The sequence below is a fragment of the Beta vulgaris genome, chromosome 4, assembly GCF_026745355.1.
Source record: "Beta vulgaris subsp. vulgaris cultivar EL10 chromosome 4, EL10.2, whole genome shotgun sequence".
NCBI classification, from domain to species: Eukaryota; Viridiplantae; Streptophyta; class Magnoliopsida; order Caryophyllales; family Amaranthaceae; genus Beta; species Beta vulgaris.
The window spans coordinates 9,617,659-9,635,777 of NC_079205.1; the positions used below are offsets into that span (position 1 = coordinate 9,617,659).

Genomic DNA, 18,119 nt, shown 5'->3' on the forward strand with positions numbered 1-18,119 from the left:
GAACCTATTTAATAAACGAGTTATCCATTTTAAAATAGGTATTGATGTAATTATTATTATATTAATATATTTTGCAAGAATTTTCTATATGTATAAGTTAATAAGGTCAAAGCATGTCATTTTTCGACTTGAAAATGTCAATACGAACTTAACCTGTTGACTTAAATGAGTTAAAAAATCTAAGTTTAACTCGCTTATTTCAAGTTAAGTTTGGAATTTGGATCGAATTGTTGGATTGGGTCGATTTTTGGCAGCCATGGTTGTAACTTGTAAGCACTCATTTAAGTATTTAATCTAATGTCCATTTTTACCCAAAGAAAAAACAGAAAAAGAAAAAAAAGGGAACAAATTAGTTGAAGGAAATCACCCGCCCCTTCGAATTGTCCTTCCTTCTGCATCTCTCAAACTCTCTCTCTAGACTCTCCTCTTGTCTTCTCCGAATCTCTTATAATTCCACTAGCACTAGCTCATTTTTTAGTGTATTTTATCTCATACAATCTCACGAATTCGCACTATTTCCCAAATTTCCAAAAACCCTAGCCTAAAAAAAGAGGAGGAAAAACCAAAGTTCGCAAATTTCTCATAAATATTGGGAAATTGAAGTTGCTGGATTTCTTGTAAAATTCAGTTTCTCTTATTCCTCTGTTTTGTTCCAGTAATCTTCCTCATAAAAAATTTTAAATTTTGTTCTACTTGATATAGTTCATGGAATTAATTGAGTACCTCCTCAATTACAAATTGAAGTTATAGTTGTGCCTCAATTACATCAAAGATGGTTATGGAATCAGATGTTCAATTAGTTGAAGATAGAGTAACTCAAGAAGAAATGGAGTCTGAAGACGAGGATGTCGATTTCAATCCCTTCTTAAAGGAAACTCTCGTTGATTCAGAAGCTTCCTCAAGCATAAGCTCTGAAGCAGAAGGATTAGATAAAGACGTTATCAGCAGCCATGACATTGACGGCAATGCAATAACAACAACAACGATGACGACGACAACAACAACAACAACAACAACAACAACAACAACTACAACAACAATGACCAATGTTGCTAATGAGGAGGTATGTGGTGGTGATGTTAATAATGATTTGGTTTTAAATTTGGAAGAAAGGAGAGAGATTAGGTTTAAGAGTGATAAACCTAGGATTGAATTAGATGAAGATGAAGATGATGCTATATGTAAACGGACGAGAGCACGGCATTCGCTTGCGAGTTTTACACTTGATGAGTTGGAGACATTTCTGCAAGAGAGTGATGATGGTGATATTCAAAATGTGGATGAGGAGGAAGAGTATAACAAGTTTCTTGTCGCGGTTTTGAATGGAGGGAACGGGGATGAGTAAAACAGTTGTACACAATTAATAAAAAAATCAAGCGACAAAAAACAAAACATGGCTAATGGCTATAACTAATATTACGATGACTATCCATTTTATTGAAGAGGAGAAGAAAGTGAGAGTGAAAGGGCCGTTTCTCTTTTCCGCTTTAGCTGGTGCTTCTGATGAGATCGTATTTCTGCAGAAAGAAGACGTGCATCTTCGGGGTATTTGCTACGCAAGAACTCCCACAATTCTGGATCTTCGAAATCCATGGGGAGGGAAAGCAAAGCACTTGGTGAGGCATCACATATTAGGTGCTCGGACAAGGAGAACAGCGGCAATCTCTTCAGCTTTAAACATTTTTCTGCAGTGAGCCATCTTAGAGAAGTGCACAGAAGTAACCCTCTATATATGCTGCTCAACTTTGGTAAATTCTTTAAAAACAATTCCCGTAACTTGGGAAGAGCAAGGGTAGGTTGTGATGCTTCAAATATCTGTTGTATCTCTGGACAATCTTCTACATTAAGGTATACCAACGAAGGATATAGATGCAGGTGTGCGTGAATTCTTTTCAACTTGGGTAGCTGCCCCAGATATAACTCCCTTAATTTAGGGAGATGAACAAGGATGGAGTTGGAGTTTGGACTGGAAGCATTTGGATCAAGCATTCTCACTTTCTCACTCTGTGAACATGAACTATACCTCCCACCTCCTTCAAATATCTCCTCCAACTCGTCGCACTCCTCCACTTCGAGTGTCTCCATAAAAGGAAATAGAGTTTCGTCATGTTGTAGTAACTTCCTTGGAAACAACACTTTTATGTTTGGACACAACTTCATAAATAAGTGCTTGATACGGGAAAGGGTTGAAACTGAAATTGAGTTTGATAACCCTCTCAAATCAGGCATCCTCTTCAACCATAAATACTCAAGGCTGTCAAGAGAGGGAACTATAACAGAGTCTAGCTGTGCTGCTTCGGATGCTAAAATGTACTCCAATCCTTCACACTTTTCTAACCACAAATACCTCAACTCTTCTGTACCAGCCAATGAGGGCAACAAATTTCCCAGACTTTGATGCTTCAATGCTCTAATATTTTTAACATTCAGCCCGGTTGTTGTGCTAGGTAATAGTAATATTGGCAGCTCATCTTTGTACTCAACATCAAATACCATAGATTTTATCGTCACAATCTTGTGGTTTCTACAGAAAAGCAACAGATAAACAACATCTTCATCATGATATAGTTTATGTTTTTCCCCAGAAAGCACCAAACAATTCCAATATAGCTCATCGCACCCCTGCCAAGATTCTATCAGTCTATTAAACCTAATAAGATCATCAAACACAATCCACTGGTCAAAACTTAGCATTTTAAGATTTAAACTCTCAATCCCCTCAGGTGTTATACCACACTTGTTATAAGGAGGATCAATATCCCTTTCTGTGTCAAACTTTAAAACCCTCAGTTTGGTAAGCTTTGCTACTGAGGGTAAATATTCAAGATGGTAACATCTTTCAAGTAAGAGAGCTCTTAAATTTTCCAAATTAAAAACACTATCCGGTAGACTCTTAATTCTGGTGTCAGACAAATCAAGAACAGTGAGGGATCTCATGTGCATAAAGAATGATTCTTGGATTTCACTAAGAGCATGACATCCTTTAAGTAGAAGTGCTCTTAGATTTTCCAAATTAGAAACACTCTCCGGTAGACTCTCAATTTTGGTGTGAGACAAATCAAGAACGGTGAGGGATCTCATGTGCATAAAGAATGATTCTGGGATTTTATTAAGATTTTTATTATGAGAAAGCAGCAGAACTGTGAGGTGCGGGGTCACGGGTGCCATGCCACATGGAATCTCTTTTATACGGTTATAACTCAATGAGACCTTCTTGAGATCCTTGCTCCACTGCTCCTCTCCTGGCACATCCTTCAGCATAAGTCTTGATTTTGCAATGAAGCGAGGAGATTCTTTTGTCATCTTAATAGCCATGTCTCTTATTAAATCATGCATCTTCACACACTTTTGCTGATTTTGGTTGAAGGTTGACTCCAACAAACACCAGTTTACTAGTTTATTTAAAATAGTATGCCCTTTTGCTACTTGATCTTCCTTACTCTCTTTTTCATCTAACAATCCCTCATTGATCCAAAGTTCTATCAATGTTTCTCTTTCTATATCTTCATCTTCAGGATATAGTATACAGCTTAAGAAGCAGTTCTGGACCATCTCATCATTTAGGCGATCATAACTGTATTGCAATATTCGAAGCACATCATCTTCCATATCAACTTGCTTCCACGAACATCTTTCAGTCTTTCAAAGCATTTTTCCACTCATGAATATCAACTATTTCACTCATAGTGCAAGCCATTGTAGTAATTGCAAGTGGTAAACCGCCACACTCCTTTGCAATATCTCTAGCTATTTCTTTTGCTTCCACTGTGAGTGTGTTATAGTGCCCAAGGTTCTCAACGAACAAGTACCAAGCCTCAAATTTTTGGAGAATTTTAGCCTTGATGACGAAGTCTTTGCATCCCATTCTCCGACACACTTCTAGCGAGCGAGTACTTAGAATTGTCTTGCAACTACTTCCTTCACGGGAGATTCCAACATCATTTTCTGAAAATTGTTTCCACATGTCATCTAAGATGAGTACAGTCGGGCCATTAGCAACTAATTTATTGTGTAATATAGCCGCTCTCTTCCTTTTATCATCTTCCTCAAGACTCCCCAAGCCAAGTACTTTGGCAATGTCTCCTTGCAATTTGTGCACACTCCAATTTTGTGAGACAGTTACCCAGTAAACACGCCCATAAAGGTTCGAATTCTTCAGCACTTCATCATGTATCTTCATCAAGAGTGTAGTTTTGCCAACACCTCCCATTCCATACACGCCGATGATGTGGTTTTCCTGGTGTTGTAACCACTCTAGAATTCTTTCATAATTCTGTTGAAAATTTGTTCCTGCTGGTTTTTTCCCCAGCCACAATGGCAATCTTGTGCTCTCTTGATCAGACAATACAAGCCGATCTCGGAACTTATCACCTTGTTGCATAAGTTCATCAACTTCTGCAATCAATCTGTCTAAGCGATCAGTGAGGTTGGAGTTGGAAGAAGATCCTTGATCTTGGCCATCCTTTAGTATGCTTTGAACCTCGTCTTTTTTAACTTGGACATTTTTCAACCAGTTGTCAACCTCGTTTCTTCGCTTGTATCCAAGCTGAATCTCTGCATGCTCAACCTCTGTGCGGACATCAGACTCTCTAGCTACTAGAGTGCTGATTTTGTCCCTCAGGGTTCTGGTCTTTTGATCTACAGAAGAGTTGCTGGATAGGCAATCTCGTATCCAATTCATCTGGGCCAAAATAGATTTAAGAGTGTTAAACTACAAAAGGATCAAAGGAACATAGTGTCTTTTGGGTTTTTCACTAAAAGTTGTATGCTTGTGTACATTGCACGCACTTTGTTTAATTCCAATAGCATACATGCATGAAGTGGAACAATGTAAGTGATGCTATGGCATTATTTTTTACTAGTCATGAACTCACTTTTGTGAAATAGATGTAGGAATTATAGTAGGTTCTGAGCAAAATATGTCAATACCGTAGAAATTCTTTATTAATTTTCCTATTGTAGAGAAATGAAGAGAAATCAGACTATGAGGTCTTGATATTATTTGTCTTATTACAATGCTAAAGTTGTTTGTCTTATATGGTGTCATGTTTGTCCTCTACCATGCTGCCACTTGTTAGGCATACTAAAATATCCTCCTAGGATCATGTGCCCTAGGGTTGGTAGAAAGTAGTACTAGAAATATAGCATTGTAGCCGTTGGCAAAGACGACAAGAATGAATGAGAATGAATGAAGTAAGAGAGAATTACTCTGAGGAGCTTTACCTTAAAAATTCTTACTTGCAGCAGCTATGAACTTAAAAGTTCACATGGTATCAGAGCAAGGTTCGAGTTATTTGCTGATTATTATTTGTTGCAAGGTGTGCCATTTAATTACATTACAGTAGTGTTTTTTTCTTTCTCCATGTCATGTTTCTTACAGCAAAGTTTGCTTCTTTGTTTATCTTCTTTGGTGTGTTATGCTAGGAAAGTTAGAAACTTTCATGCTTATTTACCTTCTATAAGCTGCAATCTCTCTTTTAACCCAGAAAAATGACTACTAAAATTGATGCAACCAACCCTTTGTACCTTCATCCATCAGAAGGGACAAGTTCCATTTCTGTTGAGAAATTAGAAGGATCCTCAAATTATAGAGCCTGGAGAAGGTCATTTGAGATTAGCCTAGCCTCAAAAAGAAAACTAGGTTTTGTCACAGGGGGAGAAAAGAAGGACATCAGTGATAAAGTAAAATCTGATGCCTGGGATACCTGTAATAGTATGGTAATTTCTTGGTTGTTAGGGTCTTTGTCTGAACCCATTAAAAGATCTGTAATGTTCATGCACAGTGCTCATGAAATATGGAGACAACTTGAGCTTAGATTCACTGTCACTAATGGTGCCAGGAAATACATGCTAAGCAAAGCCATCTATGAAACTAAACAAAGTGGTAGGTTGGTGGCAGATTATTACACTGAAATGAGGAGTCTATGGGAAGAGCTAGATGATTTAAAAGATTATCCTGCTATAACTACCTTAAATGTAGAGATAAGTGCCCACCTGAGTGCTAGACAAAAGGATGAAGAAGAGCAAAGGTTGTTCCAGCTCTTGAATGGTCTGGATGATGACTATGGGACCCAAAGGAGCCACATTCTGATGATGTCTCCCCTTCCTACTGTTGATAATGCTTGTGGGATCTTACAACAAGAAGAATCTCAGAAAGAGATTCATAAGCACATCAAAACTGAAAGTGATGGGCTTGCTATGTACAGTAGAAGGAATGAGTTGAGCTGTACAAACTGTGGGAAAACTGGACATACTGCAGATAAATGTTGGGCCTGCAAAAGTTGTGGAAAGGCAGGTCACACTCAAGATGTGTGTTGGACTGTAGTAGGGTATCCCAACAGGAATAACAAAGAGGGAAAAGAATTCAAGAACAAAGGAAAGAAGATGTTTGTGAGAGAACAAGGGAAGTTTCAATCAAAATGGAACCAAGGAAGGCAAGATGGAAAAGCTAAGATGAGTGCAAACTCATGTAGCAAGACAAGTGAAAGCTCAAGTGGGGGAATCACTGCTCAGCAGCTTGAGAAATTGTTGAGAATGCTGCCTTTACCTTCCAAAGAAGAAGATGATGAGTCAGATGATGAAATGGAGGCTAATTATGCAGAGATGATTGAATGCAATTTGGCCCACTCAGGTGAGCAAGTGTGGATCATTGACTCAGGGGCTACACATCACATGACAGGGTGCAGGGAGTTGGCTCTAAATGGAAAGAAGAGTGCAAGTCAAGCCAAGATAACTCTTCCAAATGGTGAGCAATCTGAAGTAACACACACTGGGGAAGTGAAACTTGGAAACAACCTGTATCTGAAGAATGTGATGTACATTCCCTCATTTAGACACAGCCTAATCTCAGTGCAAAAACTTGCACTGGAACAGAAATGCAAAGTCATGTTCCTATCTAACTATTGCATTATACAAGATGAACACAATGGTGAAGTGAAAGGCATTGGAAGAGCAGTGAGAGGTGTATATCACCTGTTGAATCAGCCAGTGAAGAAGATTTTACAACAATTGAAGCAAGGAAGAATTCCTGCAACTGAAGCTATAGCTGCATCAAGTGAGCTTAGTGTCCCTGCTGAAGTTGGTCATAAAGAAAAAAGGCTCAACATGACAACCTTGTGGCACAAAAGGTTAGGTCATGCTCCCATAGACAGGATTAAACACATAGGCCTGAAGGGCTTTGACTCAAACAAAGAAGAAGTGTGCTTGACTTGTCCCTTAGCCAAATTCACTAAGCTACCATTCAAACCTAGCCAATCCAGAGCAGCAGAAGCTTTTGAGTTAGTCCACATAGACACCTGGGGACCCTACAGAATCAGTACAAGAGAAGGTTACAGATACTTTCTCACTGTGATAGATGATCACACCAGAGTAGTATGGGTTCATCTAATGAAGAGCAAGGATGAAGCTTATGGTGCAATCACCAAATTCATTAACATGGCTGATACTCAGTACAACAAGAAGGTAAAGAGGGTGAGGTCTGATAATGCTCTGGAGTTCAAAGATAAATTATGGAAGGCCTTGTTCAATGATCAAGGGATTGTTCATGAGACTACCTGTGTTGATAGGCCTGAGCAAAATGGCAGAGCTGAGAGAAGACATAGAAATCTTCTTGAAATGGGAAGATCTCTTAGATTCCAGAGTGGATTGCCACCACAATACTGGGGAGAGTGTATACTTGCTGCTGTGTACATCACCAATAGACTTCCATCTATAATCCTTCATCACCAGAGTCCCTATGAGGTACTACACTCTTCTAAACCTATATATAAAAACATGAAAGTATTTGGTTGTCTTGTTGTTGCTGTCAATCCTGATAGAGCTCATGATAAACTTAAACCCAGGGGGGTACCCTGTGTATTCCTAGGATACCCACAGCACAAAAAGGGGTTCAAACTTTTAAATTTACTCACCAACACCATGTTTATAAGTAGGGATGTGAAATTTTATGAATACCTATACCCCTACCAGATTTTCAAACCCAAACACACACCACAAACTCCTCTACAAATCAATGAACATCCCTCTGTCCTCACTCTGGAAGAAGAGTGTGATCTTTTGACCTATGAGCCTCCTGAACCAAACACTCAACATCAATTACATCATGCTACTGAACCTGAATTAGACACCCACATTCCTACTATACCTGACCCTGATCCTCTTCCTTCACCTCTTCCACAAAGAAGATCCACCACGGAACACAAAGCTCCTGGGTGGCTAACTGACTACTACACCTCCAACTCAGCTCAACTCACTGCCCCCCTTCAAATTCAACCAGTTGCTGACACCTACATTACCAACTCTTTCCAGTGTTTTCTCTCCCAACTAGACTCTCACTCAGAACCTACTTCTTTTAAACAAGCTCTTACTCAAGCTAGTTGGGTGCATGCTATGAATGATGAATTACATGCACTAGAAATTAACCACACTTGGGAAGTGACAGACCTACCACCTGGAAAAAAAAGCAATTGGGTGCAAATGGCTATTTAAAACCAAATACAACCCAGATGGTAGTGTGGAGAGAAACAAAGCAAGACTTGTTGTCCTAGGCAACAGACAGAAGTATGGTGTTGACTATGCTAAGACCTTTGCCCCTGTGGCAAAAATGGCCACAGTAAGGTCCTTTCTTGCCCTTGCATCTCACAAGGGGTGGGTTGTGCAGCAAATGGATGTCAAGAATGCATTCTTGCATGGAGACTTGCAAGAATCAGTCTATATGAGCTTTCCACCTGGGTACCAAGGCATGGGCCATAGATAGGGGTGAAAGTTCGGTGTGCGGTTTGGATTAGAGCCTAATCCAATCCGATCCGAATAAAATTTGGATTTCAATTTTTCAATCCGAATCCAAACCAATTAGGGTTTGAATCCGATCCAATCCAATCCGAAATTTCATACTCTAGATTGGATCCGATCCGAAAATCCAATTTTTTAAAAACTTTAATTTTTCGATGAAATAAATTAAGCACAACAGCAGCCTAGTAGATTTAGGAAATGAGGAATTAAGTGCAGTTAGTGTTTTAGGGGAAGGATTGAAGTGCTATGTGTATTGGACTATGGAGTACGTTCTTTTATAATAAAAAATCAGTTAAGCACTTAAGCCCAATCCAGATACATAATACAAGGCATATTACTATTCGGTTATATTGGATTTTTGGATCCAATTACCCTCAATCCAATCCGATCCGAAAATCCAATTTTTCAAAAATTCTCAATCCGAATCCAATCCGAACACAGTTCGAATCCGATCCGAATTACTAATTTGGATTGGATTGGATTGGATTTTGGATTTTATCCGAATAACTTTCACCCCTAGCCATAGACTCACTGTTCAAGCTCAGGGGGAGGTGCTTCAGAAGAGCACTCCTACTAAAGTGTGCAAGCTACTCAAATCTCTTTATGGCCTAAAACAGGCCCCTAGGCAATGGTTTGCCAAATTGAGTACAGCTTTGAAACAATACCATTTCACTCAGTCTAAATGTGATTATTCACTATTCACTAAACTAGATCAGGGGACTTTCACTGCTGTCCTAGTCTATGTTGATGATTTACTGGTTGCTGGTGATAATGTGCAGGCTATTCAAGCTACAAAAGATTTTTTATCCTCTCAATTTCATATGAAGGACCTTGGTACCCTGAGATACTTCTTGGGCATTGAGGTTGATATTTCTCCTCAAGGGTACTTCCTTTCTAAAAAAAAAGTACTTACAAGACATCTTGCAACATTACAATATGAAGCACTGCAAACCTCTCAAGCTTCCTATGGATTCCCATCTCAAACTAAGAGAAGATACTGGTGACTGTCTATCTGATCCTAGTGATTACCAACAGCTTATTGGCAAACTGATTTATCTTACCCTCACTAGGCCAGATATATCCTTCCCTATTCATGTCCTAAGCAAATTTATGCATAACCCTACCACTGCTCACCTTCAAGCTGCAAAAAGAATCCTAAGATACCTCTCAGGTACTCTTAATCAGGGTATCCTACTTGCTTCATCCTCTACTGCCACTCTCACAGCCTATTGTGACAGTGATTGGGCTGGCTGTCCCAATACTAGAAGGTCCACCTCTGGCTTTTGTGTTCTTCTTGGCCACTCCCCTATATCCTGGAAGAGCAAAAGACAAACTGTTGTTGCCAGATCTACAGCTGAAGCTGAGTACATGTCAATGGTCTTAGCTGTGTGTGAGGTGATGTGGTTAAAGCAACTTCTCAAAGACTTGGGGCTCAAAAACAAGACTTCTACACCCATCTACTGTGACAATCAAGCTGCAATTGCCATTTCAGCCAATCCTGTCCACCATGAAAAAACTAAACATGTGGACATAGATTGTCACTTCATCAGAGACAAAACATTTTCACCAAACAGCTGCCTGTTTCTCAACACTATAACCTACTGCACAAGCTGGGAGTGACAAGTTTGCCCTCTCACCTTGAGGGGGAGTGTAGAGAAATGAAGAGAAATCAGACTATGAGGTCTTGATATTATTTGTCTTATTACAATGCTAAAGTTGTTTGTCTTATATGGTGTCATGTTTGTCCTCTACCATGCTGCCACTTGTTAGGCATACTAAAATATCCTCCTAGGATCATGTGCCCTAGGGTTGGTAGAAAGTAGTACTAGAAATATAGCATTGTAGCCGTTGGCAAAGACGACAAGAATGAATGAGAATGAATGAAGTAAGAGAGAATTACTCTGAGCAGCTTTACCTTAAAAATTCTTACTTGCAGCAGCTATGAACTTAAAAGTTCACACCTATATACAAGAAACTTTGGCTTACTAAATTTATCAGGAACTGAGCAAATATTAGAAAAATGATATGACAAGCCATTCAATATTTCATCTACAACAGAATGTTGGATAGTGTTCACAGAAAATTATGTTTAATTATACTATGGACAAAAGCAGTAATAGTAAACCTGGGAATAATAACAATAAGAGAACAAATGAAATGTTCATCATACCTTATAAGTAATGTCTCAGACAGGGTATAGCATTCCAAGCGAGAGCTAAATAGGCAGAAGCAATATAGGACTTGTGGCTCAGAGACAGTTATCCGCGATAAGCAGCAGAAAATAAAGAGTTGTTCGAGGAAGATCCTGGCAAAAGCAAAATGCACGGCATGAGAATAGTAGATAAACCAAGGAGAATTTGGTAGCTTGATCATGATGCAACTGGAAAACAAAAAAAATTGTTCAAGTACTCCTTGTAATTACTAGTAATAGACAAATACTTGCTCCTGTTATAAGGTGCATGAACAATGAGTTACATTGAGCAATGTTGTTATCTAAGGGTAAAATGAAAATCTCTTGGTCCAATTAGTTCTTATCTCCTGACCACTTTTTGCCCTCTTAATAGAATTTGAAGCTAATCAAGTATTAAGGAATTTTTGGTAATCTTTAGAAGCTACTAGAGCCTAGAAAGAGATACACTTCACAGAAGCACTACTACTCGAGCCTAGGCAGAGGACATCATGAAACGAACACATTGTTTAGCTCGTGATAGATTAACTGATGTAGCAATATCATAGTATAGGGGTAGTGAAGTCTAAATGGTACTCCATGTGTTTTTATCTTTCTTACTTGGAATCTTGACACTATTTAAATTTAAAGAGAATCTTCTCGATTTTTCTCAATTTATAAGGAAAAATATATTCATGTGAGGTTTCGTTTGATTCGTCTCAATTATTCTCTCCGTCCGATAATACTTTTAACATTTATCAAGGCATGTAGTTCTAAGATGATAAGTTGTTTGGTTATCAATTGTTATTTTATTGAAAAGTAGATGTGATACGAGTTAGTAGTTTATAAAATGTATCATTTATTTTAAGCAGAGAAAATGTGGGTCATGGTTAGAGTTGTAGTTAATAAGAGTAGTATTATTTTATTTGGAGGAGAGAGTGTGGGCCAATAGTTAAAAAATAGAATGATTAAAATAATAGTGGGTCATTATCCAAAATAGAAGTGTAAAGAGTATTGTGGGACAGATAAAAAACAAAGTTGAAAAGAGTATTTTGGGACAGAGGGAGTACTAATTTTATCAATAATATCATATTGAATATTAATAAGAGTATTACGGAGGGTCTTCAAAGGGAGGAGGACTAGGCAGTAGGCACTGGGTTTTGTGGGTTGGCTGTGAAGGGGAGGAGGAGGGGTGTGAAAGGGTTGGGAGTTTGGGGGGCTGCGAGGGTGGGGCTGGGCACGGGTGGGAGGGAGCTGGTTCAGCCAGATGTGAGGGGAAAGGAGATTAGGGTTGGATGTTGGAGGTTGTAGGGGTGTGGGATGGGGGATAGTGTTGGGAGGTTGGGGTGGGGGCTAGTGGGAGGTGGGGGTTGTTATGGGGAAAAAGTAGAGGAGGAAAAAAAAACGTATAAATACGGACGATATACAATACATACGGACAGTAAATAACATGAGAGAATAACTAAAATGACATTTCGTTGAGATGGGCCAAGGAGACAAGGACCACAATAAGTTACTGATCCAAAATCAAAGTGACAGACAAAGGAAGTAGGTAGAGCCGTAAAGGTCATTTGGACTTTGACATGCATTCATGCACTAAACAAATTTTGATTACGTTAAAAACTTCCGGCTATTTTAATATTTTATATATCATATTAAGAGACTTTAAAATACACTAACTCCATTTCTAAAATATTTACACGGTAATCTTTAGGTAAAATTAAAAAGATTGTCAAAAATGTGAGAGAATGTTTATTTAAAAGCTTATTGTAAGTAGAAAAAAGAAAAAACAAAAAAAGTATATTAGCTTAGAAATAAATTGAAAAGGTGGGACAAATGATGAGAAATGTTATTGTTTTTAAAGGGAGTGAAAGGTTGTAGATTAAACATAAATGGCCTAAAAATATGTATATTGAAAAAAAAAAAAAGGTAACACTTCATAAAGAAAAGAAAAAAGAAAAAATTTCATACTTCATCCATCAAAATAAAAACAACCTAAGCATGGACAAAGGTGGATTATGCAGTAGGGTGCACAATGCTCATTGTGCATCCAAAAACAACATACTTCCTCTGTTTCTAAATAAGTGCAACACTTCTTGTTTTCACGTTTGCCAATGCATTATTTTAACCATTAATATCTTCAAATATCAATAAGTAAAAATTGTAAAAAGTTGATAATAAAAAAATTCACATTCAAACGAATCTAACAAGATCTCACATGACTATGTTTTTCCTAAAATGTAAATAACCAAAGCTAATTAAAGTTTAAATTGTGAATAGTAAACACTATGCAAATGTTGCACTTATTTAAAAACGGACGAAGTATCACTTATATAAAAGAATACAACTTTTTTCAACAAATTTTCTACTTTAAAAAAGAACACACGACTTAGAATTAAAGAGCATGTAGACTTATAAATTATAATTAAAGAAGAGCAAACATTATAATGAAAAGAACATATAGTAATTAACATCTGCACTTAAGGTAAAAGAACATATACCTTTTAAATTTAAATTTGAAAATGAATTCTTTAGTTGTAAAATTTAAGGAAGCAAATAACAATAATTTTTTTAAATTATAAACTCTAAAAATAATAAAATAACGTAGTTTAAAAAAGGGTACATTATGCTTTACATACACTTGGACGCATGTAATTATTTGCGAAGCGGGAAAGGAAAATAGGAAAGATCAAAATTACTCCTACTACAGTCAACAGTACTCCATTGACTAATTTTTTTTTTTTTAACATTAACCTTTAACATTGTTCTTTTTTATATATTGGATGACAGCTAGGGCCTATGTCCTTAAACCCCAAATAAATGATCAATGGCTGAAAGTGGGCCGGCATTTCAAAAAGCAAAATTATTATTGGTCCAATAAGACAAGGTTATACAGAGTTTGAAAGGGACCGGAGTAATGACATGACTCAGGTCATAGGGCTAGCAAAAGGTGGTCCATCTCGACAATCCAACTCTAACCTAATCCAAAATAATCAAGTTAGAGTTGGGATTTTTGAAACGATGAACCTATTTAATAAAATGGGTTAGGTTAAGATTGACATTTCTATCTCGAAATTAACCTACTTCGACCTTATTGACTTGAAAATTCTCATAAAAGTATGTTTGGTAAATCTAAAATTTGGTTAAAAAAAAGTAAATATCATTAAAATAGGTCATAATTATTCTAAGAAACTCTAAACATGCATATATTTCAATAGTGAAGTTGTTCATTTAGGCTTTTAAAAAAATACTTTTCATTATGAATATAATTATGACTAAAAGGGTTATACCGGTAACCCGTTTATTAAATAGGTTCGGTTAGGATTGAGTTTTTCAACCTATTTATACAAATGGGTTAGGTTTGGTTGATAGATTCTTGACCCATTTATTATCGAACTGAACACGAACCCAACCTAACCCAACCTGATTACTAACCCTAACTCATGAGCATAGGCGGAAAAGTCACAAATTCTCAAACTCGTTTACAAAGTTACTCCCTCCTGTTTTTCTTAAGAACTTGTTGTAAGATAAAATCCATTAAAATAACTATTTTTTTAAGAAATACTCCCTCTGTTTTTTTTTATCATTCTCGCTTTCTTATGCGCGTCTTCCAATGCATATTTTAAAACTTAAATATCTTTCATTATATATTAGTAAAAATTATAACGATTGAATATTAATAAAGTACTGATTGAGACGAATCAAACAAGACCCCACATGACTATGTTTTTTCTTATAAATTGAGAACATTTGAGAAGATTCTCTCTATGCATGAATAGTGTCAAGATTCCAAGTGAGAAAGATAAAAAAAAAACAGAGGGAGTAGTTAATAAATATATTTTCTATTATTTAAAAAATGTATTATAATACTTTCATTTGTCACTTCAGACCATCTAAATATTTTTCCCTTAAAGAGTCTATTTTTCGATCTTGACTTTTTTCCCCACCCTTTCTCATTAAGGCTCCGTTTGTTTGAAGGAAAACGATTTTTCCCATTTTCTATTATTTGGTTGGACAAGAGATTTAAAAGACAAAACTAAGGTAGAAAAAAGTTTTTCATCCCTTTATCAACCTTTTCTTCCAAAATTTATAAAAAAAAAACCATTTTCTTCCATTCTCTCATTCCCTACATATCAATTTTCCCCTTTTTAGTTAAATAATTTTCCATCTAATCAAACAAAGAAACACTAATATGCATTTTCCACCTGAAATTACTTTTTGTGGAAAATAATTTTTCATGAAACTAATCTGACCCTTAAATAGACTGTCCTATTTTGAAAACCCCCCCCCCCTTCCCTCCTCTCATTAAATGAGAAAAAAGTCACGGTCGCAAAATAGACTTTTTTGGTTAGAAAATGTTAAAATGATCTAGAGCAACAAAATAAAGTAGTATAACACGTCTTTTCAGACAAACAAGTCTTTATTACGTCCTTCTCAATATATATTTATTTAAATAGGTCTTGTCTAACAAAAATTTCTTTTATTAATTTAGCCACTTCTCAGTCTAGGTTGTCATTTATTAGTTTACCTATCTTTTCTCTTTTTGGAATTGTCCTACCAATTTTTATACTATGATATATGCTATAATCTTTCTCCTTCTATGACCCCAAATACCTTCTTTATAATAAATTAATATTTTTATATCTCTTCTATGACCCTTCACAAACCTATTTCTCCTAAAACTTTATGGCAAAAAGAGTAGCTTAACTAATGAAAATTGGAGGAAGTGCAACATACATACTGGAAAATATTGTTTCTCCCTTGTTTATATGATCTCTTAGACTTTAGAGGTGTTTACTGGACGGACTTCACCAAATTTGTTAAAAAAATTATGGAAAATGATATACATAGCCCCTAGGGCTATGTATAAGGTGCTTAAAATGGAAATAAAATATTGAATCAAGCATTTATTACATCAATTGAGGTGAAAATGTGTCTTGAATTCTTAAATTGTTTCCATTTAAAGAAATATATTTAATGCTTATATGTAGCCCTAAGGGCTACATATAACATTACCCAAAAATTATTACAGGCCAAATCGTAGTTCAGCCTATGATCGAATCGACTGTTTGGTGAAAAGTTCCACTAATTTTGGTTTGAGGAAAGCCAACTTTCATACCAATTTAGAGTGGGGCCAGGTAAACTTTGGCTTAAAGTTTCATATTTGGGTTGATGAAAGCGAAATTGTAAAGAAAAAAAATTGAATTGAATTCATCTGAAAGATAAGACATGATCATTGTTTTTAAAAATCGAATCACAAATCCAATTTTTTAGATAATGAAAATCATGATTTATGTCTGATCTAACATAATTAAATATTTTGTTTGACCGGATCGAAAACCATATTTGTTGGATTATGCTCCAAAAGTAGTCAAATGATTTTCTTAACAATTTGGATTAGTGGCTAGTAGTAAGTTAGTGGGTAATTTATTTTATAATTAAAATGTGATTAGTGAATAGTAGTTATGGAGTATGGTATAGGACATGTTATCTTAACATGTTTTCCACTGCTTAGTAGTGTGGCTAACTTTTAGGTTAGTTACTTTTTATTGTAAGCCTATAAAAGACACTTATTGTCTTGAGATTAATTGAGCAAGTTTGATGCAAAACTTCTCCATATTTTATTCAATCTCCTCTCTACTCTAAAAATTATCAATCATATATATTCCAATTTTGGTAAAAAGAGTTTTTTTTTCCTCTCTGAATTCTAGCCCATTATTGTTTTTTAACAATCTTTAACAATTTGCTGGAAATAATATAATTGTCGCCTTTAATGAAATCATGTTAACAGTAACGAAAATCCGAGGTGAAAATTATAAGCAATTTGATATCATCAATCTCGATAAACAATAAGCAACCTAATAAAAGAACTAAAAGGAAGATGTTAAAACATTAGTACTAAAACTACATTTTCATTTTACTCAATAAAATTCGGATTAGATCTAGATATCCGACTTATTGATTTTGTGATCCAAATCCGATCCAAATTTAGCAACAAAAATCCAAATCAATATCCGGTCCAAATAAAAAACGCAAATTAAAAAAAATCTCAGATCTGAAAATTTAGTATCCAACTTTTGGCTTTATTATGGTCACTAGTCCTTTATAGCTACTTTATTTATCTAGGAATTAGGATCGTTTAAGGTATTTAAATTAGAATATAATTAGAAAAAGTAAGATGATTATAGCAACTTACAAAACTGGCAATATGAAACTCAAGCTTGTCTTCAACGGACTTCAGTCAAAAAAGAAAATAAGAAAGCCAAACTCGTCCAGTATGAAATGATTGGATAGAAGTAGAGTGCCTGAAATTAGTTCAATGTGCAAGTAATAAAGATGTTAAACAATGTTTTTCCTTTACAATGAAAACAAGAAAGGGGATTTTATATGGAAAAAATAATAAATAAACAACAAAAAAAAACAGGTGATTACAAGATGCGTTGGTTTCTCTCATACCTCAGTGTCACAGTGTGATAGTAGTAGTATAGCAGTAAACAGGTGAAACCAAGACCTGGGTGAATTCCCACAGTCCACAGACAGGTATAAAAATACTATAAAGAAAGAAGATAAGGAAATTCCCACGAAAGTTTGACGAAAGCTTCACGAAAGTTTGAGGAAATTGGTTTTCAGTTTCTTACTGTCTTTTACTTTTAAGCTTTTCTCGAGTATCGGTCTTGTCCGTCAAACTGTATACATTATTTATATACAATGCGTCTTGTATGTGGCCGGTTACACGCGAAATTACAAGTGTGGTCGCGCGCGACATGTTGTCAGTCGGTCAACTCATTTTCAAATAGTCATATCTCACTTGTTTTTCATCGGAATCGAACTTTTGTCCAGGCGTTGGAAACCTATCGAGCCAGATTTTCATCTCCAACTTGAATCTTCCCAAAATATTAAGTGTGCGGTGAGATGTGACCTTTTGAAGTTGACCCTTATGCACAAACACTTATAAACAAATGGAGTTACTCTTATAACCATATGGAGTTACTTGTATGAGTATGTGGATACTTTTAACAATAAAAGGGTGTCACTCCTATAAAGAAATGTGGTTACTCTTCTAAGCAAATGCGGTTACTTTTGTGAACTTTTAGAGTTACTCGTATGACTAAATGAGGTTACTCGTATGATTTATTGAAGTTACTTGTATAAATAAATGAGG

General features: G+C 36.1%; 3 protein-coding genes across 3 annotated transcripts in view; all 3 read right to left on the reverse strand.

Moving 5' to 3' along the window:
• Positions 1 to 17,380, reverse strand: part of LOC104891637 (disease resistance protein SUMM2) — a 69,068-nt gene extending 51,688 nt beyond the window's left edge. The window contains exon 1 of the mRNA XM_048642740.2: positions 17,154 to 17,380. The gene's annotated coding sequence lies outside the window, so the exon portion shown is untranslated. The remainder of the gene's footprint in view (positions 1 to 17,153) is intronic.
• LOC130591114 (disease resistance protein RPS2-like) lies at positions 1,315 to 3,632 on the reverse strand. Its single transcript, XM_057394033.1, has one exon. The coding sequence runs from the start codon at positions 3,607 to 3,609 to the stop codon at positions 1,435 to 1,437; it is 2,175 nt and encodes a 724-aa protein (XP_057250016.1). The 5' UTR covers positions 3,610 to 3,632; the 3' UTR covers positions 1,315 to 1,434.
• On the reverse strand, positions 3,628 to 11,554 carry LOC125496864 (disease resistance protein SUMM2-like). The gene is made up of 2 exons (XM_048642743.2): positions 10,961 to 11,554; positions 3,628 to 4,681 (listed from the first exon to the last, which is right to left on the reverse strand). Exon 2 carries the CDS (start codon positions 4,679 to 4,681, stop codon positions 3,635 to 3,637), a length of 1,047 nt encoding a protein of 348 aa, XP_048498700.2. The 5' UTR covers positions 10,961 to 11,554; the 3' UTR covers positions 3,628 to 3,634.
• Positions 17,381 to 18,119: the final 739 nt, after the last annotated feature.